At 41.2% G+C, this 24,688-nt stretch overlaps 2 protein-coding genes and 1 long non-coding RNA gene across 15 annotated transcripts in view; 2 read left to right on the top strand and 1 right to left on the bottom strand.

Annotated features, from left to right (window-relative positions):
* Positions 1-12,293, bottom strand: part of SGCB (sarcoglycan beta) — a 29,984-nt gene extending 17,691 nt beyond the window's left edge. The window contains exon 1 of the mRNA XM_055294755.2: positions 12,114-12,293. Within this exon, the coding sequence (XP_055150730.1) occupies positions 12,114-12,122 (9 nt within the window). The 5' untranslated portion in view covers positions 12,123-12,293. The remainder of the gene's footprint in view (positions 1-12,113) is intronic.
* Positions 5,915-7,971, top strand: LOC129491042 (uncharacterized). Its single transcript, XR_008660443.2, has 3 exons — positions 5,915-6,108; positions 7,095-7,199; positions 7,752-7,971. It is a non-coding gene; the product is annotated as an uncharacterized lncRNA (long non-coding RNA).
* A 44-nt stretch (positions 12,294-12,337) lies between the features above and the next one.
* The window catches only part of SPATA18 (spermatogenesis associated 18), a 44,961-nt gene continuing 32,610 nt past the window's right edge, over positions 12,338-24,688 (top strand). For 3 of the 13 annotated variants that reach the window (XR_010114106.1, XR_010114104.1, XR_010114105.1), the window contains exons 1-4: positions 12,456-12,825; positions 21,740-21,845; positions 22,095-22,210; positions 23,517-23,629. Coding sequence is in view for 6 of the 13 variants with exons in the window: in XM_055294747.2 (XP_055150722.1) it covers positions 12,739-12,825; positions 21,740-21,845; positions 22,095-22,210; positions 23,517-23,629 (422 nt within the window). In the remaining 7 variants the exon portion in view is untranslated. Of the gene's footprint in view, positions 12,826-21,739; positions 21,846-22,094; positions 22,211-23,516; positions 23,641-24,688 lie in introns of those variants that run through there. The other 10 variants (XM_055294747.2, XM_055294744.2, XR_008660442.2 and 7 more) reach the window with 8 other exon arrangements.

Raw genomic sequence — 24,688 nt, 5'->3', positions numbered from 1 at the left:
GTTACCATGTATATCCTTGGGAACCTAATTGAACGGACATTTACTGAACACCGGGAAGCCACTCAGATGTACGAGTTACTTGAGTAGACATTCATTGTTCCCTGTTGTAGATATAATCCAATAATTATTTTAGCTGAAAAAAAAAATGCAGTGAAGTCAATAGCAACTGTTCCTCATGTAGCTGAATCACTTCTAATAAGCGCCTTTGGGCCCTAGTACTGTCTAATTCAGTAGGAGTCAGTATCAAGCTGGTCATCAGTCTCTCTGCATTTCTTTTTTCCCAAGTGCTGGAACCACTTGACTCATATCTCTAGACTCACTCCTCTCTGAGTCTGTGGGACAAACATGCATTTTAGGCAGGAAAATTCTAAGTTAAAGCCCAATGATGCAGGAGTCAGCAGTAAGGCTCTGTGTTAATATTCTCCCTGTGGTCTCATTGATCAGTTTGCACAACTGGGCCTTTAACTGATTCTGAGTTCCTATCTTCTAGTTCTTAATTCCTAAGCTTTGCATTTTTCTCTCTGCTGGGAAAGTTCTTCCCTCGCATGCACACTCTTATTCATCCTTCAAGAATCTATTCAAACGTCATATTTTCTCTAAAGGCTTCAGAGGCTCCCACAGATCTGTTCCTTAACTCTGTGCCTAGTCTTTTCTAGCACTTCAGATTGCATTATATTTTTATCTTGTCTATCTGCTGATTTCATTCAAAAGATGGTGTGTTCTATCTGGAAGGTAGGTGTCTTACTCATCGTTTAATCTCCAATGTCTAGCACAGTAATTAAACTTAATAGATATCTTAGAAATCTGCCCAGTATCCCAATTTCTAAGCCCTGACTTGATTTTGCCAACCTCCCTCCCACTTAGGTGGTGAGATATCTGGTAGCCAATTTTCCTGAAACCAAATGCACCTTTGGCTGTCTGAATATCACCTTCTCTTGGATTCTTTCCTCATCGCTGATGTCCATCTCTGACAGGACATCCCACTATTCTTAATACCAATTTCTATTCTCTTTTAAAGAGATCGAATTCACTCACATGACCACACTTTAACGTGGGTTATTTTCAAATGTACTATCGTCAGCTTTTTTTCCCCTGAAATAATGACATTTAAAGTCAACTCTGTGCCTGGCAATGCCTCTTTTACAAATGAAGAAATCAAGGCTTGTAGAGGTTAAATGGCTGACCATCTTTTCAACTCCTAAAGAGCCAGTATTGAATCTAGGTCCATCTGACTAGTCTTTGCTCTTTCTGCCATACATCACAGCCTTTAATTTTGCTCTTTCTTTTGACTGTTGCATGATATTAGCATTTGGAAGCACAAAACAGAGGTCCCCAGGGCTGGAGTATGAGTCAGATTTTGAAGGCACTTATACCTTTGTTCACTTTGCAGTGGTTTGAATAGTGCCCTGCAAAAAGGCATATCCAAGTCCTAACCTCCAGTATCTGTGAATGTGGTGTTACTTTGTAACAGATTCTTTGCAGATTGTTATAGAATGAATGTTTGTGTCTCCTCTGAATATTTCACATGTGGAAATCTTAGCCCCCAGTGTGATGATATTAGGAGGTAGGGCCTTTAGAAGCTGACTTAGTCCATTTTGTGCTTCTATAACAGACCATCTGAGAGTGAGTAATTTATAAAGCACAAATATTTATTTTCTCACAGTCCTGGAGGCTGAGAAGTCCAAGCAGGTTCAGTTGTCTGATGAGGATCTGGTCTCTGTTTCCAGGATGTTACCTTGAACACCTTGTCATCCTGAGGGGAGGAATGCCAAGCCCCCATGACCTAAACAGCTCTCAAAAGGCAACACCTCCCAATGCTGTTGCATTGGAGATTAAATTTCCAAACGTGAATTTTTGGGGACACATTCACATCATAGAAGGAAGTGATAGGTGATTAGCTGTCACGATTCATGATTAGTTCTCTTGAACAGGATTAGTGCCTTTATAAAATAGATCCAAGAGAATTGGTTTGTTCCTTCCACCATGTGAGGACACAGTGACATCTATGAATCAGGAAACAGGCCTTCAGCAGACACAATCTCTAAGCATGTTGATCTTGGACGTCCCAACCTCCAAAACTGTGAGAAATAAAGCTCTGTTGTTTATAAGCCACCTAGTCCATATTCTGTTATAGCAGCCCAAATGGACTAAGACAGATGTTATTAAGGATCTTGAGATCACTCTCAATTTAGGATGAGCCCTTATCCTTATAAGAGGACAGGATGGCAACATACACAAAGATGATATGAACATAGAAGCAGAGATTGGAGTGATCACTCTACTAGGCAAGGAATACCAATAATTGCCAACCGCTACCAGAAGCTAAGAAAGAGGGATGGAGCAGATATACCCTTAGAGCCTCCAGAAGGCTCTGATTTCTTACTTCTAACCTATGAAACTGTAAGACAACAAATTTCTGTTGTTTAAAGCCACCAAGTTTGTGTGTTACAAATACACACTTCAAGTTCAACACATGAAAAATTTGAACTCAAAACCTTTCTTCCCAATCTGGTCCTCCTATGTTCCCTTAGTGAATGATATCACCATCTAGTCAGACATCTCAAAGTAGTTCTATACTATTTCTAGAATGATCTTAATAAAATACAAATCTGATCATGTCACTCCTCACCCTCAAGCTTACCATACTCCAATACCTTTCATGATAAAATTTAAGTTCCTTATATTAGTACGTAAGGTCCTTCACCAAAAGGTTAGAACCTTTTGGTCCTTCTGCCCCTTTTTAGCCTTGTTTCCCGCCTGTCCCACAAACACATCCAGCGTGGCTACAGAAGAGTCAGGGAATCAGAGACAAAGTAATCTATCCCTTTATCCGTGCGCAATATTTGCAGCCCCCATCTACTTGCCCGAACTCATCAAGTTCTTAATGGCTCTGTTCCTTTGCATATGTGGCTCTTTCTCCTTTTAATCTGGCTTCTCTACTTGTCCACGAAAACTGAGATCAAGGGATATCTTTTCTGAAAAGCCTTTCTTAAACCTTCTCCCAATCATACATTTCTGATTTGTGTGCACCTCTCTGTGATCCCCAAGCATGCTGCTGTTGTCACATCACACTATCCTGAGAGTTATTTATTTGTCCATCTGTTTTACTTATCTGTGATTTCATGCCTCTCCAGATTCTTCCCATTTTTTCAGAATCAACCTCAGTCCTACCTCCTCCTGACAATCACAGCCAGTCCTTATTGCTGTTTCCTTTTAACTATTATTGCACTAATTTGCTGTGACACCCATTTGATACTTAGTGCAGTATCTTGTTACTTTACTTTTCATGCATATACAGTTTGCTTCTGATTAGACTGAGTTCCTTACAAAGCAGAGGTAATGTGTTATTATTTTCCACATTGCTGTAAGTCCTGAACACATTAAGAGCCAAGTATATATAATACATACTTAATAACTGATGAATATTAAATTAATTTTTTCTATTGAGTAAAAAATATTACTAGCATCTAAGTATCTCTGACATCGGTATCTAATGCTCACTATACCATACCCCAGAGAAGGCCACTAGACTAACCCTCATCTCTGTGTCTTCTAAGTGCTTCAAGGGTCCAGTTCTGCCCCTTCCATACTTAACCTCTGTGACCTCCAATGTGATATAAAAGAGACCCAATCGTACGGTTTTTCAGTTTACAGCCCTTTGCTGCCTCCGCACTGCCTATGAAATAAAGATCAATTCCTTTAGCCTAATATATAAGACCCATCATAGTTGAAACCAGGACTATCTTTGCAGTCTTGTCACTGATTCCCTGACTACTCTGTAGTCACACTGGACTACTATTTGTCATTTTCTGCCCCTCCATTCAATTTCATGCCTCTTTGCTATGATTCTTCCTGTTTCAAGTTGCTCTTCTCTTCCTGGTGAACGTCTCTGCATCCTTCCAAAACAGGGTCTAAACATCATCTTTCTATGACTTTCCCTGATCCTTTTTCAGAAGATGGGAAAGGAGGCAAAGGAGGAGTCATTGTTTCCGCAGAACGTTTATCTACTCTAACTGATCACATTGAACTACGGTTGACTTTTCTCTCTCTTGAATAGATTATGAGATTCTAGGGAACAGAGACTGAGCTTAATCCTGCCCATGCTTAAGGCAGATGGTTGTGTCACACTAGAAATCCAGTAAATGTTTATTAAAAGTGCTGAAAAGGATCTATTTCAACATCACACATCCTAGGGACTATCTTGTGCTATCCCATATCCCTCTCCTGATGTGCTTAAGGACATCTTGCAAGGTAGACCGTACCCACTGTGTCTCTGCAATAGCTTGGTATGTCCTGAGCTTACTCCTCTGGGGATTTTCACAGAACCATGACCTTGCCATTGCATTTAGCTAGCAGAGCTGAAAAGATGGAGGGTGAGGACGCCTTCTTTTCTGAAAAACCTATGATGGAAACCTGGGTTGCGATAGGAAAAATATTTTGCCGCTCTCCAAAATCACACTACATCTACCCTGGGTTTTTTCTCCTTCTAATCTGTATTTGTTGCAAATGTTCTATAGTTTATTTAGGTGCTAAGGTGATACACTTGTGATATATTTAAAATTTCCTCTTGTTTTTATAGTTTAATCAATAGTGCACATGAAATAATTGTACAAAAAAATTCTGAACTGCTGCTCTGAGTGGGTAGTGCTCCTTGGTTTGACACAGGAAACAGCATTCTTGCTTCTGTCAGTGGGGAACCTGCCTCCTGCTCAGTTCCCAGTAAATTCATTTGTTCTCCAATGGGTGTTTTTTAGAAAATATTTTCCCTTAATGTGGCAGAGAAAAGGACAAAACGGAACTCCTGAAAGGAGAACACAGAACACTCAGGTTAGAAAACACTTAAGTGGACAAAGAAGTGTTTTGCTACCTACAAGAACAAAGTGCCTCTGAGCACAAAGGGCCTAAGCAATACCTTGGATAAACATTGCATTTAAAGGCAACTTTATGCAAGTGGATCAGCAAAGACTAAAAGATTTTCTTCAAATAGTAATACAGGCCCTGATCCAAAGACACAAGATCCAAACACAGATAGCAGAAGGACAAGAATACTGTGGCTCAGCCAGGACAGGATGAGGAGTGCTTAAAAGAGCATCCAAGCCAAACACAGGTTGTTCTTATCAGCCCCCTGGCTAAGGGTTAGCAACTGTCCTTAGTGAGGAAGACTTGAAATTAAGATGAAAATCCTACTATGTAATATAATCCCCTGTAATTTATTGCATATATTTATGTTTGGTGTACTGTGAACTAAATATACATAGCTCTCACTTCAGCTCTCACTTCAGGCAGTGGATTCAGCTCATCTTTTGTTGGCTTCTTAAAATACCCAATTAAAAATCTTTCAAGCTGACTGATATAGGCAAAAATCCAGGGTAGAAAAAATTAAAATCTATTCCAAGGCCGGTCACGGTGGCTCACGCCTGTAATCCCAGCACTTTGGGAGGCTGAGGTGGGTGTATTACCTGAGGTCATGAGTTTGAGACCAGCCTGACCAACATGGAGAAACCCCGTTTCTACTAAAAATATAAAATTAGCCGGGCGTGGTGGTGCATGCCTGTAATCCCAGCTACTCGGGAGGCTGAAGCAGGAGAATCACTTGAACCCAAGAGGTGGAGGTTGAGGTGAGCCAAGATGATGCCATTGCACCCCAGCCTGGGTGACAAGAGTGAAACCCCATCTCAAAAACAAACAACAAACCTATTCCATCTAGATTCTTGACACATTACCCTTTCTAGAACAAATCACTCCTGGTTAGGTAGTAGAATTATGACACCGTAAGAACCACCAATTGGCTGTTAAAATTGCCTTCTATCTCAGTAGATTATGACATCAGATACAAAGCAGCCAATCACATCCTTTCCTTTCCAATCTGTTTCCTTTTCCTTCCTCCCTTCCTCCTCCTGGCCCCCAACTCGTTTCTTCTTTCTTATGTGCCAGTTGCTGTGATGAGGATATGAAGCTAAATAAGCCTCTCTCCTTTTCTTCATGAAGCTCAAAAGCTTATATCGGAAGCAAATAAATATAATATAGCATGATAATTGCAAGAATATTAACATGTCCAAAAGTTAGAGAAAGCATAAAGAAGAAAGTGATGAGCTCTGAGGGGTTGAGGTAATTAGGAAAAGTTTATCATTTTAAGCTGGGTTTAAATTTGTTAAAAGTGCAACTATAGAGAACTTCCTTGACTGGAGGTTAGAAATAGTAGTTATTCTAGCAAGCTGGCAGAATAAATTTTACTAAAAAAGGGTGCCCAACTTTTGGTGATTGGCTAATGCGCTCAAAATCAACGCTTGACCTAAAGTAAACTGTGAACCAAAAATTGAAACAAAGATCAAGATTTGCTCAATCTTGAACCTAATCAGTGTGGTAAAACAGTATTAAAGACTGTCAGAACTGCAGGGGATCTGGGAGCTCATCTATTCCATATTAGTCATTTTATAGATGAAAAAAATGTCTCCGAGTGATTAAAGATTTATATAAAGTCATAAGAATTCACTAATTGGCAGAGTGTGAGATAAAGCAACAGTGTTCATGTTTTGCATTTGCTGTTCTTTCAACTTCTCCCAAAATTACTTAATTGGTAATGTCCTAAAATAATCAAATTAGGACAAAATTTGAGCATCAGAATATTCCCCAAAGAGAATCATTACTTATCTGGTATTTTCTGTCATATGTGAAAAAAACAAGGCTCACCAACTTTTATTTATTTACTGATTTGAGACAGTGTCTCCTCGCTCTGTCACCCAAGACAGTGCAGTGGCGCCATCTTGGCTTACTGCAACTTCCGCCTCCTGGGTTCAAGTGATTCTCATGCCTCAGCCTCCCGAGTAACTGGGACTACAGATGTGCACCACCTAATTTTTACATTTTTAGTAGAGACAGGGTTTTGCCATGTTGGCCAGGCTGGTTTCAAACTCCCGGCCTCAAGTAATCTGCCTGTCTTGCCCTCCCAAAGTGCTAAGATTATAGGCGTGAGCCACCACTCCCGGCCAAGGCTTATCAACTTTTAAAATAGAATCTCAGCCATATTGACTACATGCTTATAATTTAAAATACATGGACTCTTTAATCAGCAATATAAACTATTTGCACTCCAGGCTTTTGCTCCCTCTTAAATTGATTGCTATTTAGCACCCATCAAAAGCTCTGCAGAGGGGACCATCATTAAGGGCACTTACGAAGACGTCCACTTATTCCAACAGGTATGCAGGTTCTAAGCTTGTATCAAATAACATCACCTGAGAACTAAAAATGGGGTGTCAATTACTTGGCCTGCTCTTTGATGAGCTGTTCTAGCACTACTCCTTCAGCGTTGATCAAAGGTGGTTTCACAAAACAATAATATCAAGATTTTTTCTACATATTTTTTAAAAAGATGTATTAAGAGATCTTTCATCTAGGTTGTCCAATACCCTTTGGAAATGAGCAAACACATTTTAGATTGGTACCAATAAAATGTGTTTTCATTGAAAGAGCTAGTATGTGTACTTTAAACATCAATCATTATCATAAAACTCATTTTCCTTTCTGCTTTGGCTTCCACTAAGCCCAGAAAGAAATATAAAATGAGGCTGTTAGTACATGGGCATACATTTTAGGCATATTTGCTTTTTCCTCTAAAAAATATTACCAATCTGACAGTATTTTCAAATGTCTTACTATAAGCCATCTCAGATACTTTTTTGGAAGTACTAGGGTAGGGAGGGTAAATAACGAATAAACATGTGAAACATTTCCTTTATTTTGATCTTCAGAAGGAAGACCAATGCTTCTTATCATAAATACAAGTTCCTGCTATACACATCTCTTGAATTCTAGGGAAGCCAAGATGTACATGAAATGACTGCAGGCCTTAAAGGTCTTGAACCTAATTGTGGCGCTGGGGCATATGTAGAGATAAATATCACGTAGCATATGCTAAGGTGATTTCGAAGATCCATTCTATCCTAAGACGCTGTAAGTCTAATTATTAAATGAGCAACAAGGACATTTAGTCAAAGTGTGTTCTGTTTTGAGGGAGCTGCTTAAATATTGGTATTTTAGTCAACATTTTTCTTTCTGAGGGTTGTAAAATTTGGAGGTAACTGTATTAGTCCATTTTCATGCTGCTGATAAAGACATACCCAAGACTAGGCATTTAAAAAAGAAAGAGGTTTAATAGACTTACAGTTCCACATGGCTAGGGATGCCTCACAATCCTGGCAGAAGGCAAGGAGAAGCAAGTCACATCTTACGTGGATGGCAGCAGGCAGAGAGAGCTTATGCAGGAAAACTCTCCTTTTTTAAAAACCACCAGATCTTGGGAGACTTACTCACTATCAGGAGAACAGCATGAGAAAGACCTGCCTCCATGGTTCAATTACCTCCCACCGGGTCCCTCCCACAACACGTGGAAATTCAAGATGAGATTTGGGTGGGAACACAGCCAAACCATATCATTCTGCCCCTGACACCTCCCAAATCTCATGTTCTCACATTTCAAAAGCAATCATGCCTTCCCAACGGTCCCCCAAAGTCTTAACTCATTTCAGCATTAACTCAAAAGTCCACAGTCCAAAGTCCAAAGTCTCATCCTAGAGAAGGCAAGTCCCTTCCACCTATGAGCCTTTAAAATCAAAAGCAAGTTACACGTTGTGCACATGTACCCTAGAACTTAAAGTATAATAAAAATAAAAAATAAAATCAAAAGCAAGTTAGTTACTTCCTAGATACAATGGGGGTACAGGCATTGGGTAAATACAGCCATTCCAAATGGGAGAAATTGGCCAAAACAAAGGGGCTACAGGCCCCATGCAAGTCTGAAATCCAGTGGATAGTCAAATTTTTTTATTTTTTTAACTTTTTTTTTTTTTTTTTTTTTTGTGACAGAGTCTTGCTCTGTCACCCAGGCTGGAATGCAGTGGTGTGATCTCAGCTCACTGCAACCTCCATCTCCCAGGTTCAAGTGATTCTCCTGCCTCAGCCTCCCGAGTAGCTGGGATTACAGGCACCCACCACCACGCTCAAGTAGAGACAGGGTTTTGCCATGTTGGCCAGGCTGGTTTCGAACTCCTGACCTCGGTGACCCACCCGCCTCGGCCTCCCAAAGTGCTGGGATTACAGGCATGTGTTACCGCACCTGGCCAGTCAAATCTGAAAGCTCCAAAATGATCTCCTTTGAGCCCACGTCTGACATCCAGGTCATGCTGATGCAAGAGGTGGGTTCCCATGGTCTTGGGCAGCTCTGCCCCTGTGGCTTTGCAGGGGACAGCCTTCCTCTGGGCTGCCTTTACAAGCCAGTGTTGAGTGTCTGCGGCTTTTGCAGGCACACAGTACAAGCTTTCTGTGGATCTACCATTCTAGGGTCTGGAGGACAGAGGCTTCTCACAGCTCCACTAGGCAGCACCCCAGTAGGGACTCCTTGTGGGGGTTCACACCCCACATTAACCTTCTGCACTGCCCTAGCAGAGGTTCTCCATGATGGCCCACCCCTGCAGCAAACTTTTGCCTGGGCATCTAGGTGTTTCCATACATCTTCTGAAATCTAGGCAGAGGTTCCCAAACCTCAACTCTTGACTTCTGTGTACTTGCAGGCTCAATACCACATGAAAGCTCCCAAGGCTTGAGGCTTGCACTCTCTGAAGCCATGGCCAGAGCTCTACATTGGCCCCTTTCAGCCATGGCTGGAGTGGCTGGGACACAGGGCATCAAGTCCTTAGGCTGCCCTGGAGACATGCCCTGGAGACATTTTCCCCATTGTCTTGGGAATTAACATTTGGCTCCTTGTTACTTATGCAAATTTCTGTAGCCCTCTTGAATTCCTCGTCTGAAAATGGGATTTTCTTTTCTATTGCATTGTCAGGCTGCAAATTTTCTGAACTTTTATGCTCTGCTTCCCTTTCAAAATGGAATGCCTTTAACAGCACCCAAGTCACCTCTTGAATGCTTTGCTACTTAGAAATTTCTTCTGCCAGATAACCTAAATCATCTCTCTCAAGTTCAAAGTTCCACAAATCTCTAGGTCAGGGGCAAAATGCTGCCAGTCTCTTTGCTAAAACGTAAAAAGAGTCACCTTTGCTCTAGTTCCCAACAAGTTCCTCATTTCCATCCACCTCAGCCTGGATTTCATTGTCTATATCATTATCAGCATTTTGGTCAAAGCCATTTGACAAGACTCTAGGGAGTTCGAAACTTTCCTACATTTTCCTGTCTTCTTCGGAGTCCTCCAAACTGTTCCAACCTCTGCCTGTTACTCAGTTCCAAAAAGTTACTCAGTTCCGAAAATGCTTCCACATTTTTGGATATATTTTCAGTGGCGCCCCAATCCCTGTAAGAATTTACTGTATTAGTTGGTTTACAAGCTGCTGAGACTGGGCAATTTACAAAAGAAAAAGGTTTAATGTACTTACAGTTCCACATGGCTGGGGAGGCCTCACAATCATGGTGGGAGGTGAGGAGGAGCAAGTCACATCTTATACGGGTGGCAGTGGCAGCGAGCTTGTGCAGGGAAAATTCCCTTTTTCAAAACCACCAGATCCTGTGAGACTTACTCACTATCATGAGAATAGTACAGGAAAGACCTGACTCTATGATTCAATTACCTCTCACTGGACCCCTCCCACAACAGGTAGGAATCCAAGATGAGATTTTGGCAAAGACTCAGCCAAACCATATTAGTAACTGTTTGGGGTAACTTTTTTCTGAATAAGTTTTCATAGAAACAATTCATGTTCATGGTAGAAACTTGAAAAAATCAGAAAAATATAAAAGAGCAATTAAAATAACCCACCGTTATACCTTGGGTTCACATTGTGTAATTTAACACAGTATATACAATTTAGTGTTCTGCCTTTTTCGTTATAGTGAAAATTTCTAGATAGTATATATTCTACAACAACAAGATTTTTATTGTGCAACATTTCATTGAATTATTTGCTCAACCATTACCCTATTGTTGGAGGTTTAGATTGTTTACAACTAGTTTTCTTTTTTAAATATAAACTAAAACTAATCTACATTCCTAATAATAGCAAATGTAGGTCAGTATTAGTTTATATTTAATAAACAGCAATTACTAGAGCAATTGCTACTGCATATGCCAAGCATTGTACTAAATACTTGAATTATCTTACTAAGTTTCATAATAATCCTATGAGAGAATTATTTTCCTTTTACAGATGATGAAACCAAGGATTACAGGCTAATTAAGGTGCTCAGAGCAAGGAAAAATCCTTTACCTCTAATTTATCTGACATAAATGTTCCAATATGCTTTTTTATTAATAAGTAAATGGGACTGTTCGAAGATTCCAAATGCCTGTAGAAATATGTAATTATTAGGTCCAAATTGAGAAATTTGAAGTTTTTCTCAATTCATTATATATATATATATACACACATATATATGAAGTTGTTTAATGAATATTTAGTTGTTTTGTTGAGTGAGTATTTTTAACATTAGAAATTATTATTCTACTCCAATCAAATAACATGTTATACCCCTATAGTCCTTATTTTGTGGTCTACAGAAAATAGTAGGAACACAGGCTCCAAAACTGAGCCTTTCATTTTCATTAGCAGATAGTAAAGCCACTGTAATGAAGAGAAATAAAAAATGAGAGGTGGTGAAAATTCTTGATTTTACAATACTTGAATATATGCAGTGTTCACAGGTTTTCAAGTACCTACAGAGATGAAACTAAGTTAAACTAGCTAGCTAACCAGCTGAGGCTCTGCTCCCCACCGCTGTTTTAATGAATGGATAGGAATGATTTACAATCAGCACAGTTTTTGATGCTATATAAAAGAGCTTGCTTCGAAAGCGCTTAAAGATGGTCGAAATGGTTTCCTAAGTAGTTGAACCTATTTCTGTAGCAGAATACACACTTTTGAAATAGTGCCAAACTAGATCAAGAAAGTCCCAATTAGAGAATTCAGAATTAAATGAAGCTTTAGAGTGCTCAGTGACTCTAAAAAAAAAAATACTTAAATATATACTGCCAAATCTTATCCAAACCTGAGGGATTAACTTTAATTTGTGAACATCCTGGAGCTAAACTCTATTGACTTGCGTACCCACCCAGTGGGTCAAGGAACAAAGCAAAAGCTAGAAGTAGGAAGTACTGAAATTTTACTTACAAGTTTCATACAGGTAAATGAAGAATTAAAGGAATTAAGAATTAAAGGAATGAAAGGCGAAAGAATAAAGGGGCCAAAGAGGTGATCTCCTGAGAGCCTAGCCCCAGACTTCTATAGAGACTTAACTTCTGCTTTTCTGGACGCGAGTGGGCACCCAGAACCCCGAACCGGGAGGAGTGCTCTAGACGCCCTGCTGCCCTCCAGCCCGCGCGGCGGCGCGTCTCAGTCCACCCCTGGGGCGCGCGGCTGTCATCCAGGGCGGGGCGGCGCGGGCGTTGCCACGACGCAGGCCGCGCGCGTCCCTGGCAGCCAACCCGTCCACGTCAAGGTTTGTTTAATAATCGCCAGAGTATTTATGGCCGGGCTCAGGCGGCTGCTGGGGAGCCAGGAGACCTCGCGGGGCGGCAGATGAGGCGCGGCGGCTGCGGCCCAGGGCACCTACCCCCCGGCTTCCCGAACCCGGCCAGGTCCGACCCGAGGGGGAGGATGGAAACACCTGCTGCCCTCTGAGCCGCCCAGAAGAGAACACCCTTCCCGCCATATCACCCCACGGTCCTGCGGACGCCACCGCCAGGTCCCCCCAAGTCTCCATCACGCAGCGCAGGGCCGAACGGAATAGTGAGCGATGGCGGAAAACCTGAAAAGACTGGTCTCAAACGAAGCTTTACGAACGTTGCAGGAAAAGCTAGACTGCTGGCTGAAGGAGTACAACGTGAGTCTGGGTGAAAAACCCCTGGGGCTCGCCCTCCCATAGGTTCCAGCACAGCCCTCGTCGGGGATTTCTTAGGGCTGGAGTTGGTGGCCACTTTGCAAAGCCTCCGCGGTTGTGATTCCTAACCAGGATTTCAGCTTTCGACCGGGATCTCTGGGGAAGGAAGGACATGTGTGTACGTGCCCTTGTCTCCGAGCTTCGGGAGGCGGCGCGCGAGTGGCGCGGCCTGCGGAGCGCAGCACTGGACTGCAGAGACTGGAGAGTGCTTCCAGTCAGTGGTAACTAAGGACGCCGGCGACCTAGCAATAGGGAAGCCCTGCGGTCCGCGGCTGGTCTGGGCATGCCGGCAACTCTTTGTCCCGTCCCCCGTGCCAGCGCAATCCACACTGCCCGCTTCCCCAATCCCGAATTATTTTTTACTACAACCCTCTCCTGCCCAGGGTTTGTATCAGAATGGATTTGTATAAACACACACCCAGGAGTTATTTACCCAGAAATCAGCGAAACGGACACTTGTTAACGTTGCGGGTTTCACTTGCGTGCTTGTGGGCCTGGCAATTGAGGCACAGTTCCAACACCAGGGCGGATTCAGGCCTTTTTCCAGGCATTTGTGAGAAGCCAGTATTCTGTCACCAAACCCATGAGCACTTTTCAAATCTCATTAATCCCTACTCGCACCCTGGCTCCGCATAATTCCCCCCTTCCCCCAAATAGAACTGAGTGTTGAATTTGCTTTACATTCGGTCGGTCCGTCTTAAATAGGGATTCCCCTCTTACATAATAAGTGGAGCAGTCAGGCAAAAGAACTGTGGGCCGGAAATTAGCACCCCCCGCCCCCGCCCCGTTTCTACATTTGGCCCTGCATGGGACTAGGTGAAAGACGGAGTCAAATTATGTTCCTTCTCTGGGTCTTAGTACCTCATCTGTGAAATAGCAGAGATTGGTCTAGATGATATGTAAATTTCCGGTTCAGATTTTAATTTTTTGAGCCTAGATTAGCTTGTTTCTGAGATCCTGCCTGTTATGAGGTCCTTAGGCTTCCCCATTTACCCTTTAACCAGTGCTCGTGAAGTGGAGGGGAGCTCAAAGAGCAGCTACAGCTTTCTCCTTAGCCTTCCTTTCTAGTGCTTCCTGTTCAGTCTCTTTGCTCCCTTTTAAAGAACCAGCGCTGACCATTCCTTCTCCATTAAGAATTCTGGAAAGTTAAAATGACCTCTTTATCATAAAAGACTTGGGTTCCCCCCAACTAATTTTAAAAGTACCTACTACTTAGTTTCAGGAGGTTGAGAATAAGAAATTCTAACATGCATACAGTATTTACCCCTTTTTTTGCCCAGTGGCCTAACTAAACTCTGAATTTTAAAAAACATGTTGTTTGTCACAATGTTTATTACAAACAACGCTAGTATTTGTCTGGAACTAATAAACAATTATTTTAGAAACTCCCTGTAAGTGATGAGAAGTGCCTTAGTTTATTACATTTTCCTGTCTTGATAACATCCCATTCTCTGCTCTCACTAAAACCATTTCCATCCAGCTGTTCCCTTCATCTCTCTACAGTAGAGGCTGCACTCACAGCCACCAGTGTTTTTCATACCTTGTGGCCACTCCCCAGGTTCCATCATTTCTCTTGAGTTTGCAGGCATCTTTATCACATTGGAATGTTGACACCTGTATTCTTCCCCCTCCACTCCTGCTTCATCTCTTACAACTATGCTATTGAATCTTATTTCTATAGGATGTGTTCCCATCTGAGCTCTCACTTCTCCGACTGCCCGTTGGACATCCTTAATAGTGAATGCTATTGAAATGCTCAAAATGCTCAAAGTCAAATCTGTCCAAAATGGAATTTAGCCTCTCCCATGCCCCAACCACAGGTCTTATTTTTCTAAGTAGTCTTCATCATTATATGCTCCACTCCATTTTCACCATCATAATCTGTTGGTTCTAACTTCAAAGTTCATACAGAATCTAAACACTTTTCACCACCCCCACTGCTACCACCCTTCTCCATCCTTGATAATCTTTCACCTGGATTATTACAAAAATAACAACCCAAAGAGACTCTTCTAAATGTCAAGTCAGATCAAGTTACTCTTTTTGCAAGACACTCCAAATTTCCTATTTCAGTCAGAAGAAGCCAAAGCTCCTACAATGACCTTCAAAGTCCTACACAATTTTGCTCCTTTAAGCTCTTTAACCTTATCTGTTACTCTCTCCCTTGCTCAGCCCACTCCAGCAGTACCACCTTTCTTGCTCGTCCTAGAGCAATGCTGTCCAATAGAACTTTCTATGATGATGGACAGATTCTATATCTGCATTGTCCAATAAGGTGACTATTGGGCACTTGAAATGTGGCAAGTGCACACTGAAGAACAGAATTTTTAATTTGACTTAAGTCCAATTGAAATTCAGATAGCCACATGCAGCTCATGGCTACTGTCTCAGACAGCACAGTTCTAGAGATGCAGACATGCTTCTGCTTCAGGGCATTTTGCACTCACTGTTTTCTCTGCCCGGAAAACTTTTCACCTGTTGATATTTGAGTGAGACAGTAACATCCTTACTTTCTTAGGAGAGCTTTATTTCTTAGAAAGGGTAACAACCTGCAGGCTGGGAAGCAGGCCCCTGCTGAAACCAGAGGCAGGCACTTGGAAGTAGGAAAGGTAAGACAGGAATTAATGATGAACGGGTTGGCCACATGTATACATATTCAACGGGTAATATTCATGAAGGGGGAACGCTCACAAGCATAGTAAGCAAACATTCATGTTACGTTCATCCTATATTCATTTTGGGGTAGAAGCTTAACATTTAAATGTATTACAATTAGGCCCTATACATCAAAGGTGGAGGCAGGGACATGAAGGAACTTAGTGTACAGCCTCTGTGGACCCGCCAGAACCAGCCTATGGTCCATGGTCTCTTATCAAGAGAAAGTTACTGAAATCAGTCTCTTATCCAGTCGAAGTTGCAGTTATGGACTGTGGAACATAGGAGGGGATCAGTTAGTCAGAGTCTGGTGGTCAGTGAGTTGCAATTGTTTTAACATTGTTTATCTCGAGGCCAGTGCTTGCTTAGCTACTAGATAAAAACAAAAAAACTTTTGACAATCAGAACATGGTTGATTCTTTATGTGTAGGGGTATGTGACTTAATCCTTGCCTGGCATGACCTTAGGTCTTTATCTTATTGCTGTAAAGAGTCTGTTATATTAGTCTTAAGATCTCTATTTTAACAGTAGCTTCATGCAGTCCAGAAAATTTTGCCTGTAACAGAACTAGCAGTATTTTTGCAGCAATCATGGTAACAAAAGGAGGCTCTTAGCCCATATCTGTGTCACAGGGGTTAGTAGCTTTAAAAGAACATGTCTTTATGTTAATAATGTTGGTGGTTATATTCCTGAATATTTTATTCTTTTCTATTAACCCTTGCTTTCCTATCTGCACAAAGCCATTAGAATGTGTTTGAAGTTTACTTATTTCAGTTCTACACTTACAACATGGAAAGTTCTTTTTTTTTTTTTTTTTTTTTTTTTTGCAAAACCAAACATTTATTCCTATTAAGTCAACAGCAATCATCTAATTTCAATAACATTATGTTTTGTTTTAGGGGTTAAAGCCAACATAATTATTCTTGGTAGCAGTCTCTGTTTTGCTAGCATTATGTTATTTTTTTTTATTTTTTTATTTTTTTATTATACTTTAGGGTTTTAGGGTACATGTGCACAATGTGCAGGTTTGTTACATATGTATCCATGTGCCATACAACATGGAAAGTTCTTATTCATTTCCCTGCCTTCATTCATGCCCACTTCCAATCCAACTTTGATACAGCTGTTTGAGGCATCATTTTTATGGCTCTCATTGCCAATACTAGTGATTCTCAACACAGGCAAGGTATTGTCCCCTAGAACATTGTTTTTAAAACTTACCTACAGGACTCAATGCATTTTACTTCACAATATAGCACACATAAACCCTTATATTTAAAAACTCAAGTTTCACTAATAATTCTTACCTTTACTCATTGTGGTATGTTTTTCTATTTTCTTTTTAGTATTATTTGCTGTTTAAGACTCACTAAATTGATTTTGTTACCCACTAATGCTGTGGTTATCAATCTTCATTGCATATAGGAATTGTCTAAAAAGCTTTTATGTTTCCAATGACCAGGCCCCATACAAGAGCAATTAAATCAATTTCTAGGAGTGGGAGCCCACAAAGCTCCTGAAGCAAAGGCTTTCCTGAAACTTCATGGCCCTTACCAGCTTCTCTTTTGAGTTTTACCTCTGAAATCTGGACCAATTTTTATTCTAGTAAGTAGCATGTGTTTTTGCATCTATTTTCGTGTTTGTCTTAGACTATAAATTCCTCCAGGGCAGGAGACATTGTGTCCCTAGCATCTACTGCATAGTGGCGTCTCCATAAAATTTCTTGAGAGTATAAATGCATGAATAAACCATGCCCTTCTGCTTCTTGAAACCATCTCCTTCTTTGGCCTCCTTATTCTTCTTCGTCTTGCTTCCTGGGTGTCCTCTCATTTCTGATTGCTCTTGTTTTGTTTTTTATCCAGTGGCTCTTCTTACTCAGACCACTTCTGACACAGCAAATTGCCCCTTGTTCTGCCCTCAGCCCTCTCCTCACTCTTTCCTCTCCCTAGTAATCTCATCTGTGCATGTGGCTTCTCCACTGTCCCATTTGCTGAAGCCTCGCAAAGCCACAACTTCCAGTCCTGTCTCTCTTCTAAGCTCCAGACTTACTTTCCATCTGCTTTGGGGAAAGCATTGTGGTTGAGAGCTCAGCTCCAGTGCTGGAGGCTGCAGGAATGGGTCCCCACAATTGTCTCTTCAAATTACTTAATTTGTTTTTCCTCAGTGGTGAATTTTGGATGATGATGGCATCCCATTTGTAGGATTGTTCTGAGGATTAAATGAAGCCATGTATATAAAGCTCTTAGCACAGGGCCTGGCTGGCATAGAGTAGGTGATCAGTAATTATTAGGTACTACTACTGGACATTCCATCTGAAGGTCCTGCAGGTCCCCTCACTTGTTCAAACCCAAACTCAAGATTATCCCTGTCATACCTCTTACTCGTTTCTAAACTCTCTGACTTTCTTAGGTAATGCTGAAATCAGTGGGACCTTTACTGGCACACGTGTAATTTGGGGCTGGGAAGGACCTTTGGGAGACCCTTAGTATGTCTACAGCCCCCAGCATCTCTCAGCTAGATGGTTATACCCATCTCCCTCCCCACCAGACTCACCCTGTGACCCAAACTCTATCTGGTCTGCTTTTGCCAGACAGATTTTTGTAACATGCAAAGCAAATATGAGCATGTCATACCCACCTTCCTCTGTTGCATCCTTAAACATTTTGATGATGGAATAAAGCCCAAGACCCTTAATGTGGCAAGTCAAATCTTTCAAACTTGGTCTCTGGACCCTGTACTCACTTTCCTCTAATATGCCTTGGTACCTTCTGTTCCTCCTCTTGAAATGCCCTTCCCTCTTACCCTTCACACCTCACCAGAGGTTATTTTGCTGCTCCTATAGCTTGCTATCCACACAGAGCACTTAATATAAACTCTAAGTTAATGATTTATCCCCTATGTGCCTCTTGTTCTCCATCTCATTTCCCCATCTAATTAGTTCACTGACTTCAGGCAACTTTTTTTTTTTTTTTTTTTTTAATATAGCTATGTTTCCTGAGCTTTGTTTCCAGGGCCTTACATATAATAGAAACTCAATGATTTGTGAATGAATAAATCTGGAGAGTCTGTGCTTTGGAGACAGTATAATTAGTCTGTATCTTTGCTCTGTTTGTCTTGTGTGGGTATGTGGGTATGTGTTTACTAGAATAATGTGACCCTATTGCAACTTGATTATCTTGTGCAATGCTTTGTGTTTAGAAGTTGCAGCATGTTGTAACATGTCTTGGGAAGGGGAACTGTGTGACATAGGATATTCTCTCCTGGTTATTTAAGATGTGTTTAAAAACTCATATGACCACCATTCCTCTGGGTACCCAGTATGTACCAGGCACTGGTCAAGGCATAGGAACAGATAGTAATGATACTACAGTAATACTTCTAATTATTGTGTATCTCTTTTACGCTAGACTCTGCTCATGAGATCAGCTACTGCCTAAACAGGAGGAAACAGAGCCTCATATTTAAATGTCTTTTCTAAGGGAATGCAGCTGATAAGTTGAGAACCAGATTTGAAAAAAGATCTGCCTTATTCCTAAGCCACTGGCTCCTTTCAATACTGCATGCTACCTCATAGGTGCCAATTGATGAACACCTTCTGTGTCTGAGGTGCTGGGCATGTATTATTTTTATTTAATTCTAATGCTCTACAAGGCATTATTATCCCCATTGCATGGGAGAGGAATGGGCTCAGAGAAGTTAAGTAACTTGTGCAGGGTCACATAGAACTGTGGCAAGCAGCAGAGCTGAGATATTCATGTTTGCTTGACTCCCAAGCTCATTCTGTGTCCACTTAGCACATGGAATGATCTAGCCAGAGGGCAAAAGGCTTGTAAGCAGGTAATTGAAGTTCAGTGTAATAAGTGCAGGTATAAAATGGCCAGGGCAAGGAGCTGCTGAATTAATGAGGAAGAAATGGAGATAGCTGTTCAGGCTATGGGTTTTAAATGCCCTATCATGTCAACATTACACTGTTAAATCATTCATTCATCAACTGTTGTTTAGACCCTTCAATTTGCTAGGATACTAGTGGCAATAGATACAAACATGAGCAAAGCAAGATCGTTTTTAAAAAGAACTCACGATCTTTTTGGGAGGAGAGATTAGATGGATGAGATGGAGAAAAAATGGCTACAGGAGAAATCAATGCTACAACAGAATTAGTCACCAGGTAACATTTACCAAGCATGGAAATTAAACCAGCTACCCTCTCAGTTACAAGTCCATCCCATCCAAACTCCATGCCAGGTGTGAAAGGCTCTCCAGGTCAACTTGCCCCCGCCAACCTCTAAATGACCTTCTGTGCCTCTGCCACATTGACATATTCAAGGTCGCTAAACTTGTTCCTGTCACAGAACCTTTGTCCTTGCTGTTCCCACTGCCTGGCATGCTCTTTCCCTAGTGCTGTGCTTCCCTGAATCTTCTAACCCAGGAATACTCAAGGGTCCCCTCCACAGAGAAGCCTTCCCTGGATGCTCTCCCCATTCACTCTTGGTTGCATCATCCAGTCTTCCGTCTACTCCCAGCAATAATCATGATCTAAAAGTCAGTATAGTTTAGTAGTTAAGAGCATGGGCTCTGGAAGCTGGGCTGCTGGGGTCCAATCTCAGCTCTGATAATTTACTAGCTGGGTAGCCAAGAACCAGTTACTTAACCTCTCTGTGCCTCAGCTTTCTCATCTGAAATGCGAATGATAATAATAGTTCTTCTAGCTCCTATTGTACTAGTGAGAGAATTAGCTGAGTTTATATACGCAAAGCACTAATAGAGCCTGGCATATAGGAGAGATATAATAAATACAAAGTGAGTGAATCATCTCATTTACATGCATCCATCCAACACACGGTGAGTCTGAATACAGGGGCACTGTAGAATGCAGGAGTGGGAATACAACAACCAACAGGACAGGTCCAGTCTCTGTCCTCAAGGAGCTTCCTGCCTGTCTGAACCATTTCCTTGGTTGATGCAAATGTGCATTTGACTTGTAAACTTTTGCCTAGAGATTATCTCAACTTTTCTCTTACTCCTAGTTTCTATCTGCCTTGTACCCTGTTTTCTGTTCTGGGATTTGTTGTGTCCAGGAGGCACCGAGGACCAATGCCTTACTGAGCCCTGAGGTGACACATAAATTGATGCATTTTTACAACCACATGATGTTTGTTGCTTGTAGTTGTATTCCTTCTTCTAGTGTTGGAGTCAGTTAGAGGTTTGGCTTATGTTGAAATGGTAGAATCTTTCAAAGGAATGAGGAAAGCAGAATAATACCTAAAAGCTTCACTTCTTGGCCTCCTCGTGTTCTGTTCTCATTGCTTAGTATGTTTCACAACCACTGGAACCACCTCCTTTTCCAAGTCTGGCTAATTTCATCTTGGACTAGATTTCACTTCCTCTTGGAAGCCTTCCCAGACTTTCTAAGACAATGGACTCTTGGGTAGAGCTTGCACTCATCTGTGTAGGTAAGACTTATTATTCCGCTGCAGGGTAACTGGCTATTCATCTGTCTGCCCCACGAGTCTGCAAGTGCCAAGTCCCTTATATCCTCAACCCAGCAATACCTTCTTGCTGTTAAGAAGTAGTGTTCTCTATGCATATATAATATATGCAAATTGAATTTATGTAGAGGACAGGAACCAATAAAGCAAGTAAATTTGGCAGTCATTTGTATTGTCTTATAACAGGTCTATTTACTTTTTAAATGTATTTTTGTAGGGTTTTACTGAGTAGGATTATTGCTATAAAAAACAACCTCCAAATCTCAGTGGCTTAACACACACAAACCCACTTTCTCAACCATGTGAAAATTCAGTGCAAGCATTCAGTCAGCAGCCTTGCAAATCTTGTGGCTCCATCATCCCTTATGCCCTCAGCATCCTCTCGGCTCTTCTGCATTCAGTTGGCAGAGAGGACAAGAAAAAAAATCGTTCAAGAAGTTCTCTTCTGGGCCAGGCCCAGGCATATATCACTTCCCATCCAGTTAACCAGAATTCAGTCACATGGCCATACGAACTGCTAGGGAAACTGTGAAATATGGTCTAGTTGTGTGTCCAGGAGGAAAGGGAGATAGGTTTTGGTGACCACACAGCAGTCCTGCCACAAGAGCATACCAGAGCCAGACAGCTCTTGGGTCAAGTGAGGCCCTGGTCTGCCTGCAGTGGGTCCCAGAGTGAAGTAATTACCCTGGTTATCTACTGTTTTGCCCTTGCAGACAAACACGTGTGATCAAAATCTAAACCATTGCCTTGAACTCATTGAGCAAGTTGCCAAGGTACAGGGACAACTCTTTGGGATCCTCACAACAGCAGCCCAAGAAGGTGAGAATGGCCTGTAATTTCCCATCCAGTTCTGCTTGCCTTTCTCTCTTTTCTTGGTGCTTTTTTTGTGTTCTTTGACTGTTGGTGTGGTTGGGTTTCTCTCACTGACCTGATGTGTGTATTCTCTTTTTTTTTAAAATTATACTTTAAGTTTTAGGGTACATGTGCACAACATGCAGGTAAGTTACATATGTATACGTGTGCCATGTTGGTGTGCCGCACCCATTAACTCATCATTTAACATTTTAGGAGGACGTAATGATGGTGTGGAAACAATCAAGTCACGCCTTTTGCCGTGGCTGGAGGCTTCGTTTACTGCTGCTTCCCTGGGAAAATCTGTTGACAGCAAGGTCCCCTCTCTGCAGGTAGGGATGCTGAAGGATAACCCTTGACTTTCTGAACAGTGAGATAAAACGAATCAGAAACCTCCAAGAGAAGAAGAGGACTTAATTCTGGTAAACTGACAGAGTGTCACAATTTGTGATGGATACTGGTGGTTTCCATGGGATGGTGTTAGTTTTTGAACAGGTGGAGATCAGACTAGAAAGAGAGCACATACCTTGCTTAAGGCATCCGCATCATTACATCTGGGCAACCAAAACATTAGTTACTTTATTTTAAACATTTATATGGATTTACCTATAATCCTTTCTAAAACAGAACTATTTAGAAAGCATTTAGTCTGTTCTGAGAAAACCAAACATCACATGTTCTCACTCATAAGTGGGAGCTGAACAATGAGAATACATGGACATAGGGAGGGGAACAACACAGCAGGGCCTGTCGGGGGATTGCAGGGGTGAGGGGAGAGAGAGCATTAAGACAAATAACTCATGCATGTGGGGCTTAAAACCTAGGTGACAGGTTGATAGGTGCAGCAAACCACCATGGCACACGTATACCTATGTAAAAAACCTGCACATTCTGCACGTGTATCCCAGAACCTAAAGTAAAAAAAAAATTAAAAAATAATAATAACAGAAAGCATTTAGTCTGTTCTGAGCAAGAGCCTTATAAGATAGTGGCTGAAGGATCCCTGCTTGGAGATCACTGAGCAGAAAACCAGTCCCTCTTTTATGGCGCTGGGTAGGTATCTAAACATTTATGTCTCAATTTTCTTATTTGCTGAATGGAGACAACGGTTTTGCTGATCTAATAGGGTCATTTGTGAGAATTAAATGTGATAAGCACACTGAACAAGTTGCACAGGGCCTGACACATGTTAAGTACTTTATAGACATCAGTTATCATTAAGTAATTTTTTTCCCTGAGAATTTATGGACGCTTCTCAGGTTTTTATCCTCTGTGTGGGTGTTATTCTAGGTATAAAGATGTAGAATGATGTTTCAAACTCTTTTTGGAAATTGAGGTATAATTTATATTCAGTGAAATCCATAGATTGCTATTTCAACAAATGCATATACCTGTGTAAATTCCCATCCCTATTGGAATATCAGACATCTCCATCACTCTAGAGCATTTCTTGCACCTTCCCCAGGGCAACCATCTTCTGATTTTTATCACTCTAGATTAATTTTGCCTGCACTAGAGCTTCATGTGCATGGAGCCGTGCATAATGTGCTCTTTGGAGTTGGGCTGTTTTTTTAAAATTCATCAATGTCGTTTAATGTATTCAGACTTTTTTTTTGTTTGTTTGTTGTATCTTTCCAGGACACGTTTGATAGGGAGAGACGTAAAGATCCCAGTCCTCGGGATCGGGATGTGCAACAGTTAGACCCTAATTTGAACTCAACCAGGAGTCAACTCAACCAGGTTCAAGACGAGTAAGAGGAATGCAAGTTACCTTTTTCCAAAAAGAATTGTTTTCAATTTAATTAAGTTTTAAATTTGAAAGGAGAATAATGGCTCATGTAAAATGTGGGCATTTGCAAATAAGTAATATGATTGTGTGTGTGTCTGTGTGCGTGTGTGTATGACAGAGAGAGGGAGAGAGAGAGAGAGAGAGAGACAGAGACAGTTTAGAGTCATTGGTCAGTGTCTGTGGATTTGGGGACAGGATATATTATGATACATGGTCCCCTGGTTCCTTCTTTGGAATTCCTTCTTCATAGGCACATCATCAGCCCATATTGACAAACAGGTAAAGATTGTTAGACAAAAATCTACCTTTTGGGAGAAAAATTTTAAAAAAGATGCAAAAGGGAAAGAATAAAAGAGAGTGAACAATCAGGCAAAGAGGAAAATTAAGAGAAAGGCAGCAAAAGTCAAATGAAGCAGGCTGCATCGATCTGTCCATTATACTCATTTAGGGATGTATGTGTGCCTCTCTGAATCCGAGAGAGTCAGAGTCTTTTAAGAAAGGAAGAATTCAAGATTTTGCAATAACTATTAGTTATAAGAATGTATTTTTAAAAAGTTAAGCAATTCCAGGCAACAGCACATATCAGATGCATGTTGTGGGCAGAGTCAGGGTAGCAAGCTTAGGGAATCACTGCAAAGAAAATTGTATGTAGACTTTGGGTTTGTACTTGAGGCAGGTAGACAAATATGTATGAAACTGTTGGACATACCTAACAAAAATCCATCAATGGGAATTTCTCCTACCACAGCATTGCTTCATTGATGACATAAATGGGACAGAAAGGAAGTCTTTTTTTAAAAAAAAATTAATAACTAGTTAAGGCTTGGGATGGAATAATGTATGGTGCTCTGCCTTGTTCTCTGATGACATTTCCATTTTTCTAAGGAAAAAATCTCTATTGATTTAGTTTTGCCTGATTATAAAAGTAATACAAATTTCTTTCTCAAAATGCATACAACAAATAAAAATTGATGAAAATCACTCTTGTTTTCTTGTCCCCATTAACATTTTGGTATATTTT

This window comes from Symphalangus syndactylus, chromosome 10 (assembly GCF_028878055.3).
Source record: "Symphalangus syndactylus isolate Jambi chromosome 10, NHGRI_mSymSyn1-v2.1_pri, whole genome shotgun sequence".
NCBI lineage: Eukaryota > Metazoa > Chordata > Mammalia > Primates > Hylobatidae > Symphalangus > Symphalangus syndactylus.
The sequence above is the reverse complement of the archived record's forward strand: the minus strand, read 5'-3'. Positions and strand labels throughout refer to the sequence as shown.